This window comes from Hypanus sabinus, chromosome 13, assembly GCF_030144855.1.
Source record: "Hypanus sabinus isolate sHypSab1 chromosome 13, sHypSab1.hap1, whole genome shotgun sequence".
Taxonomy (NCBI): domain Eukaryota; kingdom Metazoa; phylum Chordata; class Chondrichthyes; order Myliobatiformes; family Dasyatidae; genus Hypanus; species Hypanus sabinus.
This window is the reverse complement of record NC_082718.1, coordinates 91,430,119-91,457,958: the sequence shown is the minus strand read 5'-3', so window position 1 is coordinate 91,457,958 and position 27,840 is coordinate 91,430,119. Positions and strand designations below refer to the sequence as shown.

Here is a 27,840-nt window from a genome sequence, read left to right as displayed (position 1 = left end):
TAACTCTTAGATTAGATGTTTAATTGTTACTTACTTTTCAGTTTATATAATTATTTATATACAAGCAACTGCCTGGTGTGCTTCCTTGTGGTCATAGTATGTGTATGCAGTTGTTTATTGTGTCCCCAAGTGGCTATATTGGGATAATTCTGGAAACTTCTTTTAGTATTGCATTTTTGGATTAGAGTGCATCTCAGTGGTTGACTCTTATCTACAAATTTGAATTTATCTCTTTATCTTTTGGTATAAAAATAGCTGGCCATAAGGTAGTGCCATCTTTGCTTTTTGTCTTTCCCTTCACTTAGTAGACCTCTATCACTGTTCATTTCAATTTCTCTTTGTTCTATCAATGCTTAATAAAATGTTCGTGAAACAAGTTTTGTGCTACTTTCCTGACTTCATCGATTACAACATCAGAATCCAACAGTAGTCAAACTTTTTAATCCTGTACATATTTTAGGAACTACAGGTTGCCAATGTCTATTTTGCATCACTTTTTCCTGATTTTCCCAATGTCTAAAGATCACATGAAGTTAAACTGCTGGTCTACTGCCATCCAATGTCACCTTCCATAAGCTCTGGTTCACCCATCGACAAGATCTCACCTTCTTCAGAATCTAGCCCCTCCTTTTCACTGGTCTCAGCATCTGCTTCTTCATCTTCACCATCTTCCTCCTGAAAATGTTCAGTAAAATTTACTTTTGCTTCATTTCAATAAACAGTAGCTTTAAAAAAATCTACAGTAATACACTGGGAACAAAAACAGAGCTCTGGGACAAAGATGGCTGCATAATTTATGATTACTTATCGTGTTCAGATCAAACATCTATTTAACATCACAATGACATTATATCAGCATCGTCATAATATTGAATTGGAAAACTAGCCTTGTGTTATCCAAAGTTATTCAAAACAATTTGGAAACAAAAAGAACAGGTAACGTTAGGCAAGTTAAACATAACTTATTACTAGAAAAATGCTGTAAGCATTTGTGAAGGATGTAATAATTGAATATATGGAAAAATCATGATTTAATCAACCAGAGGTAGCATTGCTTCATAAAAGATGCATTTAAGTACATCTTTCAATCTAGTGTACCATGTCTTGCATTTACAATGAGGTCCCTTATGCACTGGAGAAACCAAACAAGAGTGGATGACCGTTTCTTGGAGCACCTGCATTCAGGCTGCAAGGGTAATTCAAGGCTCCATGTTCCCTGCTTCTTTAATTCCCCATCTCACTCTGACCTATTTGACTTCTGCCTTGTCATAATAATGCACAAGAGATGCCTGAAGACCAGCACCTTATCTTCCAACTGGGCGCATTGCAGCCTTCTTGACTTACTATTGAATTCTAGAATGCCAGCTACCTTTTGCCAACAGTGTCAGAAACAGCTATTTCTGCTGTAGTTTCTCCTGCTGTGACATTGCCTCAGTTGTTCTATTTCTATTAGCACAGCCTCACTTGCTACACATATCCAACAAAACTAGAGAACATATCACACATCTTCATATTCCTTAATCAGTATTTTTACACTTCAATTAGCTGCTACTTGTACTTCAGTTCCACTTTGTCCCTCTCTTTAAATGCTCCCATTAACCCAATTTCTACAACTTATTTCCCTGGCAATCCCAGTGGCTTCACTCTCCTCTTCATCCCTCCCTCATTTCTCAGCAACTTAAACTAACGTTTCTCGTTTTCATTAAGTGACTTTAACCCTAAAGCACTAAATCTCTTTCCCTTTCCACAGATCCTGCAAGATCTTTCTGTCATTTTCTTTTGTATTCCAATTTTATTTACCAGTCCTGCAGTCAAAAGACCAAATATCTGTTCTCAAATAAATCAACATTTAAGTCCAGGACTTCTATTTCAAACCATTTACCAACCTATTGTCAATTTTAAAGTGGTGTAAACAGTCAGTTCTGAAATCTGTTCTGCAACCCTTATTAAGTAGGTGATTTCAATTCAACAAAAATTGATCATCAGTATTGAAATTGGCGGCACATTGCACTGGAAAGGCTTTTAAAACAAATCTCCCACCTTAACTTTCATCATAAAATATTGAAGAATAAAATAACCTTCTCTGATGAAGCCTTTTCCGAAACCTCTTCGTCCTGTTCCTCTTCATCCTCTTTCTCTGATGATGATTCCTCTTCTTCTTTTCCAGAAGTTTCCTCTTCCTCCTCTCCCTCACTGTCTAGCTTTAATGGCTTTGCTGGTTTCCTCCTCTCAGTTACAGACTCCAAGTCCCTCTTAGATAATTCAGAAGAATGACTGGCAACATCTGACATCTCCCGGTCTCGCTCAGACTCTGTTACAAAGAAAGAAAACAGTAAACTTCTGGTGATAAAACCAGACAGCCACTGCCCACTCTACCATTATGTCATCATCTTTTCAAAAAATAAACCTTTTATTATTTTGTTCATATAACATTTTCTATATTAACATTATTCCCACAATTTTAAGTAAGTATATTTTTAAAAGTAGATTAGCCAGAAATTGAATCATATGTTATACAGAATATTTTATTCACGAAGTGCATGAAGTACATAACAGGTAACTTGCCCAAAGTCAAAAAGGACCCTTTACGTAACAAGCTAACCCAAGGGTTATAAAGACAGTGCATAACAAGTGAGCAACAAATGGAGAAGATGTGAAAGCAAAAGCAGGCAGGACTGGGCTGTTTTAGAAAGAGGGGAAAGAAAAGTCAAAAACAGAATTCCAAATTCATAAGTGAAACTGGGAGCATGGGTAACATAAAAAGTGTTTGGAGAATTGTAAGAAAGCAGCTTAATTCCTGCTTGTAAAATTATAAATATCAAATTCAGACAGCAGTGTAAATGCATTAAATCTATGCCAACCTTCATCATCATCATCCAGGGGTGTGGATGGTCTAATTCTCTTCTGATCACCCAAGGAGGCTGCTTCAGGAGGCTCTTTCCTCTTTACCTGTAAATTATTACAGACAAATAATGCAACAACTTTCTTGAAAATCCCACTTGACCTATCTATGTAAGTAGAAGTGTTGCAGCTTCAAAAAATAACTATAATTTGCATATTTATGAGCTGCTGCTGTGGAGGAAAATACATTGAATGCTTCAAGCTGTTAAGACAAGCTAATATGAGCAAACCAAGCAATGGTTCGAAGCTTCTCAAGTTCAGTCAGCTTGTGCCAGTATTTTAACTAAAGACAATGTACTGAGGAAATGGGACTGCTGCTGGCACAGTACCTGCATGATAAAGGCTCCAAAGACATGGCACTTCAGAAGCTCTATGTAATGAGACCATGAGAAGATCTCGGAACTTTTCTAATAGAATACTTTGGTCAATGTAGCAATGCAGTAGGAGCCACAAGTACACCATTAACAGGTACATTCACTAATTTTCCTGAGATTCTGAAATGATTCCATGAAATAAAGTTCCAGGAGGCAGTGAAAATTCTTCAGTATTAGTCAACATTTAACTTGTGCAGGAACCATAGCTCACTTATTGACTCAAATTGATCCAGTATCAAAAAAGACTATGACAGGTATGTTGACTTTAATAGACAGCTTCATGAAGAATGATATCTTAAACTGTAGTAAAACAATGAATCATGCTGCTGAATCCAGGAGCACTAAGAGGAAAGAAAACTTCTTCCAAGACCACCAAATGCAAACCAACACAGTGGTAGAGCAGCATCACCTTTGCATTTGATGTATTTTACCTCAATTCTACCTACAAGAACATGATCTTAGCTTTTAATGATTGATTGCCATCAAAACAATATTCTTAATTGCCACAATCACCATTACAATAGCAGAAACGGGAAGATGTGATAATAAATTTAACATGGCCTTTTTGGGGAGAATAAAAGGATAACGTAATAGAGACATGCTGGGGAACAAGATGCTAGGTTCAAGAAAAAGGGAAATCAACAAGTATAATCTGAGTGGAACATATTCAACTCTAAATCAAAATTATATTTACTTAGTTATACTTACTTACAAACTTTATTTTAGGACAATCATTTGCAATCAAGCGATTTTTAAAAAACATTGGCACAGCTCTTTATGCAGAAATGTCTATATTACCCTCTGTGACTACCAACATTTCCTCATGCAACTGTCAGCAACATCAGGATTTCTAGGCAAATGAACAAGTCCAGAACACACCAAGGGAGGAACAATTACCCTGCACCTGGAAATTGTCTAACATTTAACACTGGAAATTCTTTCAGTAAATATAATGCAAATATCCTCTTTGAGTTAAGAATAAAATTTTCATCAGTAAACTGTGCTTAAATTCATTCGAGCAAAGCTCTTGTTATGAGTGATGAACAGACCTGATGGACAATGGGGTACAGAGTTAACCATCCCCCCCGAGAAACACAAACTATTACTGTTGCTATGCTGACCATGAGAAAGAGAGACAGAAAAACAAGCAAGACCATCGGCGACAGATAAGAGAGGGGGGAGATTGCTGATTAACTGTATTGTGACTCCTTTTTGAATTATTTACTGTTTCGCTGCAAGGACAATAGTTTGCTCATAAACATTCCTCAGTGGACTGAAGGAGTGGCCTTATTTGATGGACACAGTCATTCAGAAGTGATGGATAGCTGAGTCCCCATTAGTAAGGATAAAAAGGCAGGTCTGGAGAGACACCCTCCAGACACGCCAGTGGACACTGATTGAGTGTTGGAACCCACAAGAAAGGTGGGGGCTTCGAAGACCGAACCAGGAGGTCAGTCATTAAGGCTATCAGAGTAAAAGCTGGGCCGGTGGGGACTTGTGTGTGTGTCCACTCATGCCAGAGTGACGAGTCCACCACAGAAGAACGGTCTAGCAGAAGGACGGAGAGGTCATAACTGAATGACCACACCGATACGACGGATTAAGAAAACAAAGGAAGGTTTGCCTGACTGTAGCTGTTACATCTCGCTCTCTCTCTCTCTCTCTCTCCTACAACAACTATAACTACATCAGCACTCATGAACTGAACTGAACTTTATACTTTTCTATGACAATTTATTTACCCCTAGACATCGATAGAGCTTGTTTATTATTGATTATTATTATTCCTACACTTTTAGGTTTATTACTGCTAACTGGTTTTATATGTACATTTGCATTATTGATATGGTTTTGCTTATTTTTATTAATAAACACCTTTAGTATAGTACCACCAGACTCCAACGGATTCTTCTTTCTCTGCTGGTTAGACACCCAGTTGTGGGGTACATAACACTCTAATAATGCACTAATGACCACAACTAGAGATCAAATACCTTCCTTTGGTTCCACTAAATCCTTTAATTCTCTGACTATAGCAATACTTTTACCAAGACTTCCTGTATGGCTCATATCCACATCATATTTCACATGGATGATTAATTGTTCTGCCATGCCTTCAATTTGGCGATTAAGATTTTAATTCTTCATCAATACATAGTGTTAGTTTACAGTAACAATAGTAGCTGACATTGGAACCTTTCAAGGAGGAAAAACTGCGACTTGTATGAACTTCACTAGAAAAAAAATAGGTATTTATTTTAAAACCAGGAACTTGAAAACATTGGGAACCTTTGAAAGTACACAATGTTGGTACATACAAAAGGTCAGAATAAACAGCTAAAGGCTGACTGTTCATTTTGAACAATTGCTGTGTCTGAATCAATACTGATTGACCTTGGTTATACTTCTTTCTTATTAAATCTCACTGACCTATTGAATACAAATACCCTTAAATAAACAATTGCAATTGCTATTCACAAACACAAGAAAATCTGCCCATGCTGGAAATCCAAAGCAACACACAATTCTGATGAAGTGTCTCAGCCTGAAATGTTGATTTTACTCTTTTCATAGATGCTGCCTGGCCTGCTGAGTTCCTCCAGCATTTTGTGTGTGTTGCTCTGTAATTGCTAATGCCTTTTTAATTTCTTCGAGTAATAGCATCCAATTTCTCTGGATCATGGAAGCTGGCTATTTTTGGTAAGTCAGGACAGATACCATGATGTGGTTCTGCTCTTCCACATTGTCTTGTACCTGGGAAAAATGATCACATTGATGAACTGGGCAGGCTGTTGGAGCTGCTCAACCTATCAGTAGCTGGTTACTTCACTGCCATGCAGGAAAAATCCTGGGTTGAATTCTGCCTCACTGCTAACACCATCTTTGGAAGGACTGGTTCCTTTTGGGGATTTCCTACAGAAGCAGGAATGACATTTAAACTTGCTTCATTGACTATGTGGTGCAACTGGAATCGTCAACAGTAGAAGCACAAAATGTTTCCCATTTAAGTGCCGAACTCAGAGCAAATCTACAGTTCTTTTGACATCTTAGGTGATGAGAGATTCTCTTGAGTTAGCTCAGAAGAATGAGAGTTAATACCACACTCTGGCAGGGAAATACAGGCTTGATGTTGAGATACTAAGTTAGGAGGCTCAAGGTATCAGGGCTGCTTTGGACAAGAGATGTGGAGTAACTTATTTACTTGGAGGATTATAAGTCTTAAACGTTTTCTTCTGCAGAGAATATCACAATATTTATTTACTTAATTTTAGCGATACAGCGTGGAATAGGTTCAAGCCATGTTGCCCCAGCAACACCCAACAAACGCGATTAACCTTAAACTAATCACGGGACAGTTTACAGTAACCAGTTAACCTATCTAGTATGTCTTCGGACTGTGGGAGGACACTGGAGCACTCGGGGAAAACCAACGCATTCTACAGGGAGGGTGTACAGACTCCTTACAGACAGCGACAGGTTTGAACTTCAAACTCCAGATGCTCTGAGCTGTGATGGCATGGCGCTAACCTCTACGCTACAGTGGTGCTCTTTCAATATGATGAAAGGCACCATTGTTGGTTCTCATAACTGAAGGCTCAGGTAGCCAATGGAAATTCTGTTGTAAAACTGTTATGTTCAATTTATCTGTCTGACAGGCACTTACTTTCATTGGGTTTGTGACAGTCAGATTAAAATAATCTGTCATTTTGTCAACTGGGATGATTACATCTTGGGGGAAGTATGATAGTCAAAAATATATGATGAAAGGCAGCCTTAAACATTCTATAAAGTCCTACCTTTGCAGGAAGCTTTTAATCAAGCTATCAATCTAGTTAGAGTAGCAATGAGAATAATTTAACTCCAGAGCATAATGTAAAAGTTTACATCAATGGGTACCTAAACTAAATATCTGTTTAGGCAAAAACAAAAGATACCTATTTTTTGATAACAATTATGGCTTTAGATGAATGGATTATCTTGGTATTTTCAACTAAGAGAGAGATTTCATTACTGCTATGTTAAACAGTTATACACATAGAGAATGCAATCTTGCAAATTCTTAAAAATTTAAAGAAAATTGGTTTCTTTCATAACCCTGGCTGTCAAGCTCGATGTTAGCAATTGTTATTCATTGAGTCACAGGGCCATAGAGTTACAAAGCATGGAAACAGATGGTTCAGCCCAATTCATCCATTCAAATCAAGCTCTAATCATTTGGCCTTTAGTCCTCTAAGGGAGGGGTTCCAAACTTTTTATGCCATGGACCCCTACCATAACCCCAAGTTGGGAACCCCTGCTCTAAACCTTTCTAATCCATATATCTGTCCAAATATCTACCATTACCACTTTTTCCCTCTGGCAGCCTGTTCTGTGAATCTACTACCATTTGTGTAAAAAGCTTGTCCATAATGCTCCCTTTAAATCTTTGCCCACGCACCTTAAACCTATAATCTCTAGCTTTAGACTTTTCTATCCTGGGAAAAAGACTGTGACATTCATATTATCTATGCTCCTCACAATTTTCTAAACCTCTATAAGGTCACCTCTCAGCTTCAAGTGATACAGTCCCAGTCAATCCAGTCTCTCCTTATATCTTAAGCCATACTGTCCTAACAACTTCTTAATGAACCTTTCTTGCATCTTTTCATTAATTTGCCTAGTCCCATTGACCTGCACCCAGACCATAACCCTCCATACCCCTCCCTTCCATGTATCTAACCAAATTCGTCTTGAATATTGCTATCAAACCTGTATCCATCACTTCTGCTGGCAGCTTGATTCACAATCTCAACAACCTCTGACCGAGCGAGGAAGGTCTGCCTCAGTTCCACTTAAATATTTCACCTTACATCCTTAACCCATGACCTCTCGTTGTAGTCTCACCCAATTTCAGTGGAAAAAGCCTTCCTGCATCTACCCTATCTATATACCCTCATAATTTTGTGTACCTCTACCAAATCTCCTCTCAGTCCTTTAACTCAGTTTTCAACTCCTATTGTTGTAAATTTTCTCTGCACTCTTTCAATCTTAATTACATCTGTAACACTAAAACTGCATACAATACTCCAAATTAGGCCTCACCAATGTCTTATACAATTTCAACATAACATTCCAACCCATTTACTCAACGCATCGATTTATGAAGGCTAAATTACCAAAACTCTTGTTTACAATACCATCTGCTTGTGCCAAAAGCTTTCTTTATGATCCTATCTACCTGAGATGTCATTTTCAAGGAATTATGGATATGTATTTCCAGATCCCTGTTCTACCACACTCCTTAGTACCCTATTGCTCACTGCATTAAGACCTACCTTGGTAGGTCCTCCCAAAGAGCAACACCTCACACTTGTCTGCATTAAATTCCACCTGACATTTTTCAGCCCAATTTTTCCAGCTGGCCCAGATCCCTCTGCAAACTTTGATGGTCCATTACATCCCCAATCTTGATGTCACCCACAAATTTGCTGACCCAGTTTACCACATTATCATCCAGAACATTGATATAGACGACAAACAACAATGGACCCATATGCTCATGGAGTATGCCATTTGTTTGGGGCAGTGTGGAAGCAGAGAGGTTTAAAAAAAAAATCAGTGGAGATCCCATACAACATTGTCAGCAAATTCTAGACTTAATAAAAGCCATAATGAAACCTAAAGCATTGGCTACAGTAAAATGTCAGGCACATAAAAAGGGAAATGATGTAATAACAAAGGGAAATCAAGCTGCAGACGAGGCAGCCAGAAAAGCATCTGGATGTACGTCAGCTGTCATTGCCCCCCCCAGGTAAGCCTAGCTCCAGAACCTGTAGTAGAGGACCTAATTGAAATACAAGGTAAGGCAACTTTGGCAGAACAGACAATGTGGAGATGAAGGGGGACCAATCAGAACCTGGAAGGCTTGTGGAGCACGGAAGACGGTTTGTTGGTAGCGCTCCCCCCTCTACTGACGATTCTGATTTCAGAAGCGCATGGGATTGATCATTGTGCAAGGGGGGAAGTGATAAAGAAAATAAAGGAGGATTGTTTTTGGTCACCTTATTTACAGGCTTCAGTGGACTTTGTCTTGTCACAGTGCAAGGTATGTGCACAGAATGCAGGGTTCGGACATCAGTTATTTGACTGGTTAGAAAGTAGACTTGGAGGATGGGGAGCATGGCTGACTAAAATGGCAATAACTGTCAGTATTGTATTGTTGAGCTGTGCTGTTTTCTTCCTTGTCTCAAGTCTCTTGCAGTGCGTGCTGCAACCAAACAATTTCCGATGCTCGTGGCAATTACTGAAGCAAGCTTAGTGGAGAAAGAAACACCGAAAATGTATCGTTACAGCCTACAACACCTGCAGGATGAACAAGAGCAAAACGACAGTGTGGGAGTAGATTGTAAGGGCTTCTGAGTCTTTTTCCCTGTCTCAGGTACAAAGGTTTTTGGCTCAGCGGCCCAGGGTAACAGGGAGAGAATACTTTGAGGTCTTGGTGCAGAAAATTATAGTTTAACCCGAGATTTGGGAATAAGTGCTTGAGTTTATTGGGGCTTTTGTGCGCGGACTCTTAGTCTTCTTCCTCTGTGTGCCCCTATGGGTCTCAGGGGGGTATATTGGAGTATAAAAGTTGCATTGTTTGGTGTGTAACCAAAACTATGTAGTCAGCTTTGAACTTGCTATTTGCTATGCATGTATCCAATTCAGTAGGAGAATGAAATCTTAAGAATGTAGAAGACAATGGTTTGTTAATGAGAGGTAGCTAAAAGATGTGGATTATGTAGTCTGAGTTTGCTATTTGCTATGCATGTATCCAATTGAATGTAGAAGACAATAGTGTGTTAATGAGAGGTAGCTAAGAGATGTAGATTAGAACATGATTAAGTCAATGGGTAGAAACAATAGTGGTGGATGTACTTGTGATACAGAACTGTAGACCGATTGGATATGCTAATGCAACTAAACCAGGAGATTGCTATAAAAATGCTATCTATGTACAAGGACCAGTGGGCAATCAGCGACTAGCTCAATGACTGTCTCAGTTTTGATTTGCAAATCAAAGTTTAATACTTCTTGAAGAATCTTCTGCGTTCCTGGTCGTTTGTGGGGCACGAGAAACCACGACAAAATTGACCCAGCACAGATTCCTACAGACACCACAAGTCACAAGCCTCCAATCAGAGAGGCAACCATCTACTACCACACCCTGGCTTCTCCCTTGAAACCAATACCTAATCCTATTTACTACCTAATTATGAATGCCAAGCAACTGAACCTTCTTGACCAACTTCTTATATGGGACCTTGTCAAAGCTCTTGCTAAGGTCCATGTAGACAACATCCACTGCCTTGCCATCATCAACTTTCACGGTAACTTTCTCAAAAATCTCTACGTTTGATTGGATATGAACTACTATGCACAAAGCCATGTTGACTATCCTAATAAGTCCTCATCTATCCAAATACAGTGAAACCCCGATTTAACGCGAATTCGCATATAATGCGTTGTCATTGGACTCCATGCCCATGTCAATCTATACTCCCCCTTCTCCAGCCTCGTATCCCTTTTGCCAATCAACTTCCCAGTTATTGGCTTCATCCCTCCCCCTCCTGTCTTCTATCATTTCAGGTCTCTCCTTCCCCTTCCCACATTCAAATCTCTTACTATCTCTTTTTTCTGTTAGTCTTGACGAAGGGTCTTGACCAGATGCTGCCTGGCCTGCTGCGTACCACCAGAATTTTGTGTGAGTCACTGGACCTTTTCTTTTGCTCAAAATGGAACAAACTGCTAGAAAAAGAAAAACTTTTTCTATGAAAGATAAGCTTCATGCACTCGATGCAATGAAGACTAATAGTCAAACTCAAGTTGCACGAGACCTTGGGATACCGGAATCAACACTTCGTGGCTGGGAAGGCCTGGGCAGCAGTCAGCACGTCATGTGTAGAGAAATGTTGGGTGAAGAGTCTGGGGCCAGCCTTTTTATCACACCAATCCACCACGGAAGAGGATGATGATGAGCCAGATTTGTACGGCTTCACAGAAGAAGATGTGCGTGAGGCAGAGAAGCTGTCTGAATGGAACAAAGAAGAGCTGCACCAGTGGTACTCTGCCGACGACGAAAGCCCAACATATGAGCACCTGATGGACGCCGAGATCGTCCGTAACGTAACGGTAGCACCGGCGGAGGCAAGTGTACTGGTTCTCGAGCCACAAGAAGATGATAATGAACAGCCTCCACCTCTATCCCCACCCCTAAAACTGTATGAAGCCATTGAACACCTCGAGGCTAGCCTCCATTGGCTGGAGACCCAGGAGGTGGACCACATAAAAACCTCCAACTCAGAAGCATTCTAGATTTTGCTCGCAGCCAGCAACATGCTACGTTGAAGCAAGGAACACTCGATCTTTTTTTTAAAGAAATAAACTGTAAGTGATTGCTAATATTCTTGAATGTTTTTAACTTGTTGTTTTTTTGTATTAAAGCAAAAAATGGGTCAAACAGGGCGAAAATAGGGGTGTTTTAGGATGCTAGATCAACACTAGGTGAGTTTGAATGCTGATTTTCCTGAACCCTGATTTAGTGCAACCCCGCTTTTCTCGCGATGACATTTTATGGACCCAAACAATCGCATTATAACGGGGTTTCACTGTACTTATATATCTGGTCCCTTGGAATATCTTTCAGTAACTTTCCCACTTGATGTCAGGCTCACCAGTGTACAGTTTCCAGCCCTATTCTTACAGCCTTTCATAAACAATAGAACAACATTAGTCATCCCCCAATTCTCCAGCACCTCATCTGTAGATAAGGATGTTTTAAAACTCTTTGCTAGGCCCCTGTGATTTCTGCATTAGCCCCCTACAGGGTTCGAGGGAACAACCTGTCAAGCCCTGGGGATTTATCCACCCAAATTTGCCTCAAGACAAACACCTCCTCCTCTGTAATCTGTATAAGTCCATGACCTCGCTGCTGTGTTGATATAGACTGTGTCCATCTCCTTAGTAAATACATATGCCAAAAAAAATCAATTTAAAATCTCCCCCATCTCTTTAGGCTTCATGATAAATACCACTCTGATCATCTAGAGGACCAATTTTGTCCCTTGCTATCTTTTTTGCTTAGGAATCTCCTTCACCTAATCAGCTAGAGCAACCTTGTGCCTTCTCTTAGCCCACATAGAACCATAGAACACTACGGCACAGTACAGGCCCTTCAGCCCTCCATGTTGTGCCGACCCATATAATCCTTAAAAAAACGTACTAAACCCACACTAACCCAATAACTCTCCATTTTTCTTTCATCCATGTGCCTGTCCAAGAGGCTCTTAAATACCCCTAATGTTTTAGCCTCCACCACCATCCCTGGCAAGTCATTCCAGGCACTCATAACCCTCTGTGTAAAAAACTTACCCCTGATGTCTCCCCTAAACTTCCCTCCCTGTGCCCTCTTGTGTTCGCTATTGGTGCCCTGGGAAGCAGGTACTGACATGACATGATTTCCTTTGAGAGTGTTCTCTTATATTTCATACACTTCTCAAGAACCTCAATTGTTCCTGCCTGGCTAAATCTGCTATGCACCTCCTTCTTTTCCTTTACCAGTGCCTCAATATCTCTCAAAAATCAAGGTTCCCTAAACCTGCTAACCTTGCCTTTTATTCTGACAGGAACATACAAACTCTGTACTCTTAAGATTTTACTTTCGAAGGCCTCCCACTTACCAAATACACCTTTTCCAGAAAACAACCTGTCCCAATCCACACTTGCCAGATCCTTGCTGATGGCATCAGAATTGGCCTTTCTCCAATTTAGAATCTCAAACAGACCAGACCTATTCTCTTCCATAATTAACTTGAAGCTAAAGGCATTATGATCACCAGATGCAAAATCACCAACACAAACTGCTGACACCTGCCCTATCTCAATCCCTAGGACAGGGGTCGGCAACGTTTACCACTGAAAGAGCCAATATGGACCCATTTCCCACAGAAAAGAAAACACTGGGAGCCACAAAACCTGTTTGACATTTAAAATGAAATAACACTGCATACAACGGTTTTTTTTGCCTTTATGCTATGTATAAACAAACTATAATATGTTGCATTTATGAAATTGATGAACTCCTGCCGAGAAAACGAAATTACATTTCTGCATGCAACAAAAACATTTTGAACTCCGAAAAAAAGACGTTGGGTTGAAGGTTACTCCATAGTTAGCCTACCTTGGATCGAAGAATTAAAAGAAAGCGCGCACTGGCGGGTGTCAGGCATTGGCAGTGGTGATGTATATTAATAGCGATAAAAAAGACGTTGTAGCGGTGTAGTGCTACACGCAGCGCTAAAATAAAGACACTGCAGTCAAAGGTAACTTTATTCGAACTAAACAGCCTTGCTTTAAAGCCTCCCTCAACCCGTCCCCGTGGGCATGGATGCTCCAAAAGACACGTACTCACAAACCCCTGTAGGCTATCTCCCTTAGCCGTAATGGTGGCTAATTGTGAGCCGGTTCGGATGTGCCAGGAAATGGGGTCTCCACAACGTTTTTAGATTGTACAAGATCACCATAATCTTCAAATTTCGAATTACATTTCAAAAACTAACAAACCACGGGGAGCCGCAGCACAGAGATGAAAGAGTTGCATGCGGCTCCGGAGCCGCGGGTTGCCGACCCCTGCCCTAGGAGATCTGGTATCACACTCTCTCTAATTGGGACTTCTATGTACTGATTTAAGAGAACTTTCCTGACACATTTGACAAACTATTTCCCATCTAGCCCTTTTACAGGTTGGAGATCCTAGTCAATATCTGGAAAGTTAAAAAATCACCTACTATCACAACCTTATGTTTTTTTGCAACTGTCTGCAATTTCTCTAGATTTCTTTTCTTCTCTCTTCATTTAATGGAAAAATGTTCTTTTATTTTCCAAAGTTCCTTGAAAGTATATTCTTCGATCTATACTTAAATTCTTCAAATATTTTATTTTCATATGGTATTTCATAAAATGACTTTTGTCTTTTAGTGGTCTATGTTTCACTTACCTTAAAGGATGGTAATCTGATTGCACCCCTCAGACCCATACCCAGCCCCATGCCTTCATAGCCAAGCCCTTCTCCTTTGGGCCAGGTCTCCAGCAGACATGTTGAAGCTGGAGCTGTTTCTTTAGGCTTTGGTCTCTCCTCATCTTTACTTTGATCTGCTGATTTTACTGGTGTCTGTGAAGCCTGTGGAAGGGAATAATGATTTTGTTACAAGAAAATAGAAAATCCAAATGAAAATTCTGATCCAAATAAGCAACCACCATGAGCATTACCAATTAATACAGATATTTATGTACTATGTAGTTTGAACAAAGTGAACGTTGAGCAAAAACTGATGTTTGAATTAACTTAAACCTGGTTTTGCTTTCATTATTTTTGTGGAAGATAGAACAGTTAGTCCAGAGCATTAGTTAATTGATCTAATTGTGCCTGGTGAGAATTATTACACCAGGCTAAATAACCCATGAGAAATCTTTCACAACCTGTGCATTCAGGAGAATAAGCTTACTGTATTAACTGGAGTTGTTGAGTATTTATTGTGTTCAGAATTGAGGGTTAGTGTCCCAGCACACATAATTCTGACCATTCTTTCCAATATTTTCATAGGAATGAACTGGGGTATTCATTAGTGTGTGCATCTAAAAGCCAGACTATGTAAAAATACTGAGTGAACAAGCTGGATTTTTTTCCACAGGCACTCTTCCAATGTCTTAATTCCTGATCTCTGAAGTTCAAAAGCTCAAAATAAATTTATTATCGAAGTACTTACATGTCATCATACACTACTCTGAAATTAATTTTCTTGCAGGCAATTTAAATTGTTGAAACTGTCCTGTGTGACTTGGATTTGTGTTCTTTTGATTATGAAACCAGGCCACTGGATTAAATGAAATGTATTTATTTAACTATTATTGATGGCTAAAAAAGATGTGTCTGTATTTAAGTAAAACATGAAAAACTTGGGAAAATGGCATACTAGAGTAATCTACACGAGTGTTAGAAAAAAAGCATTCAGATTCAATTCTGAAGATTGAATAGACATCTATTCAACAAATCAGATTGGAAGTCTTCTCTTCTAGTTACAAATTATGGCAATTGGTTTTAATGTTAAACAGAAACCAATTTGTAATCTGAACAGCTGCTCATAGCAAATTGCAAATAACAAAAGCAACCATTTGTAAAATTCATATCAGTACAATCAATGTACTATTTTAATGGTTAAAACATTTTTCCAGGACAAAAAGCGGAATCAATCCACTTTGTATGCGCTGATAAAATTCATCTGGCTAGAGCTAGAAATAACACAAATGATGGAGTCCATCACCACTTGTAGGAGATAAGTTGCTTGAAAGCTGCAGATTCATTGGAAGGCTCAAGGTCTATTGAACATCAAACACTGCTCTGTAATATTCCTTCAGAGATACTTCGGCACTCTGATAATTCAGTGAAATAAATTAATGGACCAGGCTGACTGGCAGGAAACAGCACACCAGTGGGTGGCACCGTTGGACAGCACAATGCAGCATCAGTGACCAGAGTTCAGTCCTGAACTCAGCTCGTGTCTGTAGAGTTTGCAGGTGCTCCTTTTGAACTGTGTTGTTTTTCCCTTGGGTGGGTGCTCTGCTTTCCACCTAAATCCCAGAGATTTGTTTGTAGGTTATCTGGCTATTATAAACTGTCCCTACTGTAAGGAAAGCTGGCCAGCTCCTCGCACACTTTCCATCCGTGCTGGGTTGAGCACCAAGCTAGCAATTCAACCTCGTAAAAGCAGACAAATGCTAAAGAAATGGCAAGGCTGCCGCCTAATGTACCACAGGGCACGGAAAGGAACAGCATCAATCATAAGGAAGCTAGGAGAATAAAAGTCGTAGGGGACTGTTGGTGAATATGGGGGAAAAATAGGCTATAAAACAGTAGATAGAAGATTGGTACCAATAAGGAACCAAATGGGTTCCTTCATATTGTAAGGAAAACTTAAAAGAAATTACTCTGCACACATTGCTGATTGCAGAGACAGCATACGGTTTAAAACAAAACCAGCTTCACTGTGTACAAAATTTATGCTTTTTCACTATTTCTGGTTACTATTTAACACCGTGCTAACCATAAACATAAATAAACTTAGTGGAACTTTTACCTTGACAGATTCAATTGAATAATCAGTTTTGGTTGCTTTCTGATGTCATCAGATTGATTGTGCTGTAGTACGATCTCATTCTAACATTAGCAGCCAGCAAACCAGAGAACTGGCTGACCCATAGAGGAATAACACACAAAAGCTGGGCTACAAGTGAGACTAGCAGATGTAGACAAACACAGAAATAATTCCAACAAAAGAAGTTTAGTACTGCATTAAAATTGCAAAATGGTGAACAATTCTTGTATCTTTCTCCTACAGAAAATATTGGTGCAACAATTAGTATAAAACCCAAGATGTCTGCACCCAGTACAGCCCTGTTGACACTAATTTACCCCTTCCCAATTATAAATCAAGAAACATGCAAAAGTAAAATACATCACAACATTCAGTCTTGATGGAGGGTCTCGCCCAAAATGTTGATCGTTACTCTTTTCCATAGATGCTGCCTGATCTGCTGAGTTCCTCCAGCATTACAACTTAATTCAACTGTTGACAGCAGGGCTAATGGCCTGCCACTTACTTCTTTTGTCTGATTTGCAGACTCCATCATCATATCTGTTTCTAACACTGTTTAATCACTGAATGTTTTAGTTTGAACCAGATTCCAGAATGTTCCAAATGTAAATGAAGCCTAAAATTCTAAAGTAAGATTTTTCATAATAAATGGTAGAAGGAACAATAATGACAGGCTGTTCCCAAACAAGAAATTCTGTAAAACCAGATAATGAACTTATGATATTCTCAGGGCATACAGGAACGAGATATATCAGCTAGTTGAGTGGTGCTGCAGCAACAACCTTGCACTCAATGTTAGTAAGACCAAAGAACCAATTGTGGACTTCAGAAAGGGTAGAATGAGGGAACACACACCAGTCCTCATAGATGGATCAGAAGTGGAAACAGTGAGCGATTTCAAGTTCCTGCGTATCAATATCTCTGAGGATCTAACCTGAGCCCAACGTATTGGTGCAGCTACAAAGAAGTCACAACAGCAGTTATATTTCATTAGGGGTTTGAGGAGATTTGGTATGTGACCAAAGACACTTGCAAGTTTCTACAGATATACCTTGGAGAGCATTCTGACTGGCTGCATCACCATCTGGCCTGGTATGGGTGGGGGAGGGGTGATTCCACTGCACAGGATTGAAATAAGTTGCAGAGAATTGTAAACGTGATTAGCTCCATCATGGGCACTAGCCTCCCCAGCATCAAAGACATCCTCAAAGAGTAATGCCTCAAAAAACGGAGTCCATCATTAAGGACCCCCCATCACCCAGGACATGCCCTGCCTAATCTTATTGCTACCATCAGGGAAGAGGTACAGAAGCCTGAAGCCACCCGCTGAACAATTCAGAAACAGCCCCTTCCCATCTGCCATTCGATTTCTGAATGGACATTGAATCTCAGTACTTTTTTAAATTTTAATGTCACTTATTTCCACACACACACACTATTAAACCTGATTCTGATTAACAGAGGACTCTAAGGTGTTATTTTATTGAACTACTAATTGCTGCCAGGAGAGGCTCCCCGCCACCAGCATGTTCTCAGGAAGTTTTATTATGTCCATTTGATGTGTGGAAATCACTCAACAGTGCAAACACAGATTTTACTTTTCTTGGATTGTGAAATATGTATGACAACTGAGGTGATCTAGTATTATTTATAGGTTTGCCATTAGGAGATGTAAGGAGAGTGGTGTGAAACAGTAAGTCGAGTTTCGACTTTACTGAAGTACCATACAAATACAATCTTTCCTAGCCTGAAATCTTCACTACTTCATTCCACTTTTCTCTATTCTTATATTGGAGTTAATCCTATTCTTAAAACTTCCTTCCTAAAATTCTCTAATTTTCTTCACTTGATCAGTTTGAAACTCATTCCTCCAAGAGGACCACAACCTTGTTATAGGGTTTGGAGGCTTGCATGCCTCAATGATCCAGAGAGCTAGGCTGGCTGGAGTCAGGGTCTTGTGCATTGACTCTTGGTAGGTTCACACATGCCAAACAGGTCAAAGTGTAGAGAGCAGATGAACAATGGTCCACCGGACCTCCAGGTTCGGGGGTTCAGCTCAGGGCTCACAACCCTGACTGGTCAAAAAATGATTTTTGCGGTAACAGCAATGAAGAATCCCTCTTTACAGAGAGAGGTGGAGGATCTTCATTGCTGCCCTAAATGCCAGCAGCAACTAAGTATGAAAGTAAACTCATTGTCAAAACTGGATGTTCCAAGTAAAGTTGTAACATAGTAATTACTAGATGAAAAAAAGACTTTCTTTTGGCTGGTGGTCAATTTATACATTAAGAATTCAATCAATAATTTCTCAGTAATTCCTTTGTTTCCCCTAATTCAATTAATCTCTGTGTCATTACCAAACAAATGTTTTCCATTGTTGAGGTTGGATGTTTGTCAAAGTATTGGTGAGTAAAGGCTCAAATCATTCAAGTTTAAAGGAGAAATCAATATTCAATGATCCTATTTTTAAAGAGGTAGAAAGGTGGATGACATATTGATATCTTCCAAACATTAGTTCTGTTTTTATTTGGTTAAAATACAGCAGGCAATATTATGCAATATTGCCCATGAATAATGCAAAGGGAATTTCCTATCAGTCAAGTTTTGTTTCTGAACAAGCACTTACCAGCTAATGTACTGTATCAGCAATAACTCACGATTTCATTCAATTATTTAGTCAATATGTAACTGAATTTAAACCCACTGAATAGATCATACTGCATATGGCATTATCCATACTTGGTCTACTAAGTGTTAAGGGTTATTTATCAATTGGAAAAAACAAGAAAATGGATCAACTGTTTTAGATGAAGTTATATATCTCAAATACTTTTATCCCCCTGAAGTGCATTAATCCACATTTTAGGGTATGCTTCACTATCAGCATGTGTCATTTACGCTTTGTTCATATGAAAATTCTATTCTTAAATCTACAGAACATGTACAATACAACACCACAGCTAACAAATTTAATTAAAAGATTATTTATAATGAATAATTTATAGACCAAACATTCATTAATAAAGAAAACAAAGTAATTTTGGGTGAGAGATACCCTATGTACAAACATATGCATTTAAGTGTTTAGAAAATAGAGAGAATTATGAAATTGATTTAACTGTGCAGAGGGTATAAAGAAAAACTTATGTCTTTCACGTCAAACATTAAAACCTTTAAAGTATTAGTTACTGCTGAAAGTAGAAAGCTGTAGACCATTTAAAAACAAGAACAGCAAAGTGATAATGGTGAAACAATCTGTTGTTTTTGATGATGTTGAATGATGGATATATATATAGGCCAAAATATCAAGGAAAACTCAGCTGCTTCATGATGGTGGAAGGACAGAGAGAAGGTTTGGGGACTCTCCTGCTTTGCATCCCACCTCAGGCCTTCTTTCACTCTCCACAGGTAGTGCCTGGCTTGCTGAATATTTTCACGTTTGCTGTCTTTCACTGATTCTATTATGGCTATTATTCTATAGATTTATTAAGTATGCCCACAAGAAAATGAATGTCAGAGTTGATATGGTGACATATATGTAATTTAATAATAGAATTTACTTTGAACTTCAGCTACACTTTCATATCAGTTGTGTCACTGCACGATGATCGGTAAGTAGCTTCCACTCTGAATACGAAATGCATACGGGCACTTTTTAAGACATAGCTGATGGGGTATAACATGGGAAAATGCAAGGATATCCAAAGTGGAAAGGAAGAATCTTGTTTAAATAGAGAGACTATAAAATTAAGCAGGACAAAGAGTCTTGGTCCATCAAGTACAGAAGGTGAGTATTTAGGTACAGTATGGCATTAGGAAGGCAATTGAGATATTGGGCTGTATTACAAAGGAAAAGGAATATGAAAAAGAGGGGTAGATTTGTTATAGTTATACAGGCCTTTGGTAAGTGATGATACTGGGCATTTGGCATGGTACTGAGAACAGTTTTGATCTCCTTAAGAGTGAGGACGGCAGGGTGGAGATATGTCTCAAGGCACTCTGTCCCACTGCTATACTGCAGGTCACCCATGGGCAAAGGCATATCGCCTGCATAACTCCCCAATCAGGGTCACGTAAAGTCTTGGGAGCAGATGGTAGATGGTCGTATGAGCAGCTGATGCTTATCACAAGTCCTGGTTATGCAACCACCGGCCCCTGACCAACAATCTCTGAAGAGTATTGATAATGGCTGGGGTCACCCAGCTTGTACAGATACTGCCCAAAGAAGGTGGTAATTGAAAACCAGTGCTGAAGAAAAATTTGCCAAGAACAATCATGGTCCATGATCGCCCACACCGTATGACACAGCACATAAAGAATGCATGAATTTAAGAATGGACTTTTTTTTGCTTTTGAGTTAGTTCAGAGAAGGCACATTAGATTGATTCCTGGGATAACACGTTGGAAGGTTGAGCATGCTGAGCCCTTTACTCTTTGGGATTTAGAAGAATGAGAGATGAAACGTAAAAGATTGAAAGGAAGCTTGACAAGCTGAGAAGTTAATGTCACTGACAGAAGGTGATTTGGAAAGTTAATGGAATATTGATCTTTCTTACAAAGAATTAATAACATTAAAAAATGGAAGTTTTGATGCAATTTTTGTAAGGTGCAATTGAGATCACAATTGAGTAATACAGCACAGACACAAGTCCTATTGCCAACAAGTCCATGCTGATCACAGATTATTCCCTGTAGTCAAAATTGCCCATGTTCAGCCCATGACCTTCCAAGCTTTTCCCCTGCATATACCTATTCAAATGCCTCTTAAATGTTGTAATTGTATCTGCCTTGACCACTTTGTCTGGCAGCTCATTCCACATACTCAAAATTTTCTGGCTAAAGAAATTATCTCTCAGGTCTCTATTAAATCTTTCCCCTTTTGTATCTCTGCTCTCTAGGTTGGACTCTCCGACCCTGGGAAAAAGACTATGACAGTCCACCCTATCCATTCCCCTTGTGATTTTATAAACCTCTATGAGGTCACCCATTCTCCTGTGCTCCAGGGAATAAAGATCGAGCGTGGCCAACCTCTCCCTATAACTCAGGCCTTCTAGACCAGGTAGTATCCTCATACATCTCTTCTACACCCTCTCAGATTGACAATGTCTTTCCTCTACCAGAGTTACCAAAACTGTACACAATACCCTGTGCAACCACACCAATGATTTATGTAATGACAATGTAATGCCCCACTCCTAAATTTGATGCTCTGACTAATGAAAGCCAGCATGCTAAATGCCTTCTTCACTTCCCTGCTTTCTGGTAACTATGCACTTGAATTCTCAGGTTCCTTTGTTTCGGTGCCCTGCCATTCACTATACAAGCCTTACTCTAGTTTGACTGTCCAGATTCACCACCTCACATTTAATCTTCAAATCAATTTCCCATTCCTTAGCCCATCTCTCTAGTTAATTAAGATCGCTTTGAAATTCATTGTAACCGGCTTCAATATCGATGCCCCTAATTTAGTATCATCAGAGAACTTACTAATTGTGCCATATGCATTTTTAACCAAATAATTTACATAAATAATGAATAACAGAGGTCCCAACACTGACCCCTGGCTCACTTCACTAGTCAGGAGGCTTCAGTCAGAGAACAATCTTCAACCATCACCCTCTACTTCCTATTGTTGAGCCAATTCTGAATCCCATATAACACAAGCTCCCTGATCAGCCTGCTATGAGGAACCTTGTCAAAGGCCCTACTAAAATCCATATAGACAACATACACTGTCCTACCTCCATCTATACCCTTCATTACCTCTTCAAAAACTCCAAAAGATTTCTCAGACATGACCTCCTATGTATTAAACCATGCTAACTGTTCCCTATCAAGCTTTGACCATCCAAGTGATAGGAGATCTTGTCCCTCAGAATTCCTTCCTGTAACTTCTCTACAACTGGACAGACTCCCTAATCTGTAGTTCTCTGGCCTGTCCTTGCTACCCTTCTTCAACAACAGAACAACATTAGCCACTCTCCAGTCAACTGGAACTTCACCAGCAGCTAACAGTGAAGCAAATATCTCTACAAGGGCTTTCACAATTTCTTCCTCAGCCTCCCATGAGGTCCAGGGATGCACTTGGTCAGGCCGTGGGAATTTGCCCATCTTAATGCTATTCAAGGTTACAAATACCACTCTCCTCCTAATTTGCATATGCTCTAAGACTTCACTACTGATTGCCCTCACTTCTTTGGTGTCTATGATATTCTCTTTAGTAAACATCAAAGAGAAATAGACATTAAAAATCTCACCCACCTCCCGTGGCAGTACACAAAGGTATTTCAAAGGATGTTGTCTGTACTGAAACACCCTTTAACTGTTAACTTACTGAAGAACATCTTGAGATTATTTTTTAACCCATTCTCATGCCCTCTTTTTGCCCTCCAGACTTTTCCTTGAAGCCTGGTCATAAACTGTTTATATTCATCAAGGAATTCATCATACCCAGCTGCCTAAATGCAATGTACACTTCCTTCTTCTTCCTTACCAAAATCTTGATACTCCTCATTAGCCAAAGTTCCCTGAACTTGGTATGTCTACACTTCACTCTAAGAGAACTGATACAGTTTTATCTGACATGGAATATTTACTCTGGAGACAATGCAGATAATGTTCATCAGATTGATTCCTGGGATGAGGTCTAGACTGTAGAAGTGTTCCTTTACATATACAACTTTGCTTTCTTGGCCATGTTATCTTGGGATGCAACAAAGTTTTGGAATGTTTTCAGGTTGTGAAAGACATGACAGCCAAAGTATTTATTTTCTTTTTATAAACTTCTATGCATGTTAAATAAGCACTGGGTGAAAGATTTGAAGGATTATTTCCTACTGAAATAAGTCAGCTAACAAGAAGCAGATATTAGGCTGGATTTTGCTTAATACAAATCACTAATTGGACCTGCTCAATGCCATATGTAAACTCCAACAGCCATATCAATCAGACACACAGTTCCTAATAGCTGCAAGCACAGACAACCACAATTGGTGAACAGACCTCAGCAATGAAGATGAGACATTTTTTAATTATTGAAATCTCTTAAGTAACTTAAAAAATAAAAATTTAAGATATAAAACATGTCAGACTATTAATAAAGGATTTAATGCTTTCCCGGCGTAGATGACGATTAAACTCTTCTTGGCTACCAGGCGAGAAGAGTTTATGTTAAATTATTGTTAATTAGCAAAAACACAAGGAAAGAGTGAAATCAAGGATTATTTTGTAAAATTAAAATTCGTGGCATGGGAGATAACATTGTGGCACAGGTATGATTGGCCAGCTGACAGGAAACAGTAGGCATACATTTTTTTGGGGAGAAGCGCTGTCAATGCTGCCTGGCCTGCTGTGTTCCACCAGCATTTTGTGTGTGTTGTTTGAATTTCCAGCATCTGCAGATTTCCTCGTGTGGGTATACATTTTTTTTACTGGTTAGCAAGGCGATTTGCTGATGTCACATTAACAGGTAGGAAAATAAGTTTCAAGGCTTAAAGGAGTCTCAAGAAGATATGGGTAAGTGAAGAAACGAAGCAAAGATTGGGTAAACAGTGAATCTGGGAACATGGGAAACTGTAAATTCTGGCAAGTAAGGTGAAAAAGCACATTATTGAAATAGGTGAGAACTGAGGCACCTAGTGCATAATTCACTGACAGCTTATGAGGAGATACTGCAAGTATCAGGAAAGCTGACAGATTGTCATTGTTTATTATGAGGGGAAAAGTAACAAGATATTGTAGGGCTCTGATGAGACCACATTTTAACTACAATATGTGATTTTGGCTGTCTTACTGAAGGAAAGACAATAATGCAGCCCAGAAAATGCTTATTCCATTCATACATGGAATGGCAGATTACCTTTCAAGGGAAGATGGTATGCACAGCTTTTGAATCGTTTTCGAGATCGCAGATATTTGAAAACACACTGGTGAAAGGTTAAGGGAAAATGGTGGGCAGAAATACAGAATTGAGCTAACAGTCAAATCAGCTATACGTTAAATGGCGGAGCACACTTGATTCAGGGGGTTGTGGGCCTACTCTGCTCTAAATACGAATATTCACCTATTTGCAAATAAAGCAAAAACAGCTAAATTTACATTTCTGTGAATTTAAGTTTATTCTGTACTTGTGGTGCAAAAGTCTATCAAGAGTTGATGCTGTTAGCTTGCTGTTCTCTGCCGTCAGCACAATCAGTTCACCATATTCACTATAGTTTGCTATGCTTTCTGTGTATAACTTCCCACTTTAAGAGTTTATCCTTGTTTTGTTATACTTAAAAATAAAACAAAATGTAAAGAAATCGAATGTGTAAAAAATGCAGACACTGAAAATCTGAAATAAAATTAGAAATGCAGAAAATACTCAGTTCTTTTCAAGGGTAATTCACATTGTTCTTGTCTCCATGGATCGGCTTGCCATGCCAAGTATTTCCAGCAAGTAGTTTATATTAGATCTTGTGTGTTGGACATCTGACAAGTTTGTGGTTAGGAGGTGTGTACTTTTGTTATATTTTAATGCAAGGGTTTGAGACAGCTGTAAAAGAATGTAACAGTCAAGAAAAGGATTTCCCTCCTGTGGCTGGGCAGTATGGATAGTTAATTCCCAACTATAACACCTTAACTTAAATTTCAGGGCTCCTGTTGCTTAGTCTACTGAAACAATAACTGGAGCTGGGGATGGGAAAAATTAGTGTTAGAAATAAATTATTACGATTAAATTCCCTCGGAGTTAGTGTATGATTGGAAAAACTGTATCCAGTGGTAGGAACATTGTCAGCCAGGGCACACAGATATGAGATAGTTGGCAAATGAATCAGGACTGAGGTGAGGAGATTAAAAAAAAGAAATGCTGGAATTATTGAGGTTTCCAACATCTTTGGAGGTCAACAACCTTTCATGAGTATAATCTATGGCAGAATGTCTGTAATACAAGGTATTTTACATATTGTTTACAGATCTTTGGTACAACAAATATTTCCTGTAATCCACCCTACTTTACTCACCTGCTGGCAGCTCTCATATAAAAGTCATCGGGCTGATTATGCCTGGACTCTTTCGATTTTGTGTTTTGCTTTGTGTTTTCTCACTCTTTTTTTGCAGTGTGCACGATTTGTTTTTTTTCGTGCGCTGGAGGGGGATTTGATATTTTTCTTTGAATTGGTTCCATGGTTTTCTTTATTTCTTGGCCGTCTGTGGGAAGATGAATCCCAGGATTGTATACTACAGACACATCTTGATAATAAATGTACTTTGAATGTTTGAATATTAACTCATGTTTCTCTCTTCACAAACACTACCAGTACTTTCCCAACTTTTTCTATTTTAATATTGGATTTCCTGTATTTTCTTTTTGTATTTATGGAGTCAAGTAATATTTTTAAACACGATTTTTATATAATCCAAAGTGCACTGCTGAACAGGGAGGCTAATGCTGAAAGAAAATTGGACATATATTTAATTAAAAGTAAGTCAAAAGTTTGGGGCAAGAAACAAGGAAGTAGATTTAACTTCTTCCCCTGACAGCATGACAAAGCCGGGTGGTGGTGCCAGTTTTATGGATTGCCTCTATACTAAAATTCAATGGAACTCCTCTAAAACAGATGATGATGATAGACTCCCCAAACACAGTAAGTACAAAAATTCAACATTAATAGTCACAGGTTTTTAAAACAACAGCCATGATGAACAACAGAAGCACTAATAACCACTTCAAATTATATTTGCAACTCTCTCCACCTTGCAAACAGTGTCAGGGTCAATCCACATAATAGCTAATGTTTACTGCAGACACCGACATATGTGTAAATGCTTCAATTTTAATCTGGAATTGCCTTTTGCAGAAAGAGCTGAACAGTTAAAAGGGAAGCCAGGCAGTAACATGAAAGCATTAGCTGAAGTTGCTTGCAATTTGACTCGTTTTCCTTGGCGATGATCAGTAGTTGTTTCTCAGTCACACACTAGATGGGGCGCTACATACCAGCTGTTCACTTGTAGAGTAATTGCAACATAAAACAAGTCTTTCTTTGCTGCCACGCAGAGCTCCTCCTTCCTGATCAAACAGTAGCAAGCCACATTTATAATAGTCAAACTTCAAGAAGGCAAGAAGAACAAACTTTGAAAAGGGATGAACAAAGCTTAGCACTCTTGCAAAAGTACTGATTGACATTGATAGATAATATCAACTAAGAAGCAGGTTTAATCTGAGCCTAATCTCAGGACAATCTACAAAGGCCTATTAACCCACAAACCAGTAAGTGTTTGGAGGAAACTGGAGCACCCAGAGGAAACCCATGTGGTCAGAGGGAGAACGTAAAAGCTCTTTACAGGCAGCAGTGGGAACGAAACCCAGGTAGCCTGGACTGTGAAGCGTTATGCTAACCACTACACTACCATACTGTCCCAAATGCCAATGCTAGAGCAATTTGATGCAGCTCTTTTTAATAAAAGCAAACTTGGTTTGACTGCTTCTAATAGAGTGCTTGCAAAAAGCTGCATCATTCCAATTATCCAGAAAGATGGGTTCTCAGCTAATTCTACTCCACAACAGCTGTGATTTGCGGCAAATACGAACTGTGACTGTTCCTCACGTGCTTCTCTCTCCTGGTCTAAAGCTTCTCCATTTCTATATTTATATAATGTTCTTTCATCTTACTGTCATGAAATTTCACAATTAGCATTGATGGGAACAAAAGATTCTGAACATACTTCAGCGTGAACAGTGCAAACAATGTAAAAGGAGATTTTTTTAAAACTTTAGGTGGTTTATGATGGACTGCTTCATGTTTGTCAGAGACCTCCGCTATTAAAATTCATTTCAAGTATGCTTCTAATGAATGTAAGTTAAGAAACAGTGTGGTATACAGGATGAATTTTTCTTTAAGTGCATTTCACCATACAAAAGCTTTTAAATGAGAGCACCCCTGTGCCAAGACAGGTATTTATTAAGCTTACAATGTAAAATTAAGTCGCTCCAGGCAAATGCTCATATTAAACAAATTCATATTATGTTTATTAACAATTTTTTTAAAAAACTACTGCGCTTAGTATCATTCTGAATATATACTGGGCTGCAGATGTTAAGTATTTAGTAATTTCTTTGCCATCTCTGTTCTCAGATACATATGAACAATCTGACTTAATAGAAATATATTTAATAACAACCAGCTTATAGCTGCAACACAGAAACACCACCATATATCAACAAGACCTTTAATATACTAAACCATCCCAGGATGTACTTCACACAAGTTCTATCACATGAACATTGACATTATGCTATTCAAGGACAGGCTACAAAAACTGCTTTGAAGGAGTACAGATGGAGGAGGTAGAGAAATTTAAAGAGCTTAATGTCTAGGCAACTGAAGTCATGGCCACTGCTGCTGGGCTAACAA

General features: G+C 39.0%; 1 protein-coding gene across 1 annotated transcript in view; it reads right to left on the bottom strand.

Annotated features, from left to right (window-relative positions):
* The window catches only part of setd1ba (SET domain containing 1B, histone lysine methyltransferase a), a 153,908-nt gene that overhangs the window by 24,795 nt on the left and 101,273 nt on the right, over positions 1-27,840 (bottom strand). The window contains exons 9-12 of the mRNA XM_059988198.1: positions 14,293-14,475; positions 2,862-2,949; positions 2,079-2,311; positions 606-675 (exon numbers count right to left, since the gene is read on the bottom strand). Coding sequence (XP_059844181.1) covers positions 606-675; positions 2,079-2,311; positions 2,862-2,949; positions 14,293-14,475 — 574 coding nt within the window. The remainder of the gene's footprint in view (positions 1-605; positions 676-2,078; positions 2,312-2,861; positions 2,950-14,292; positions 14,476-27,840) is intronic.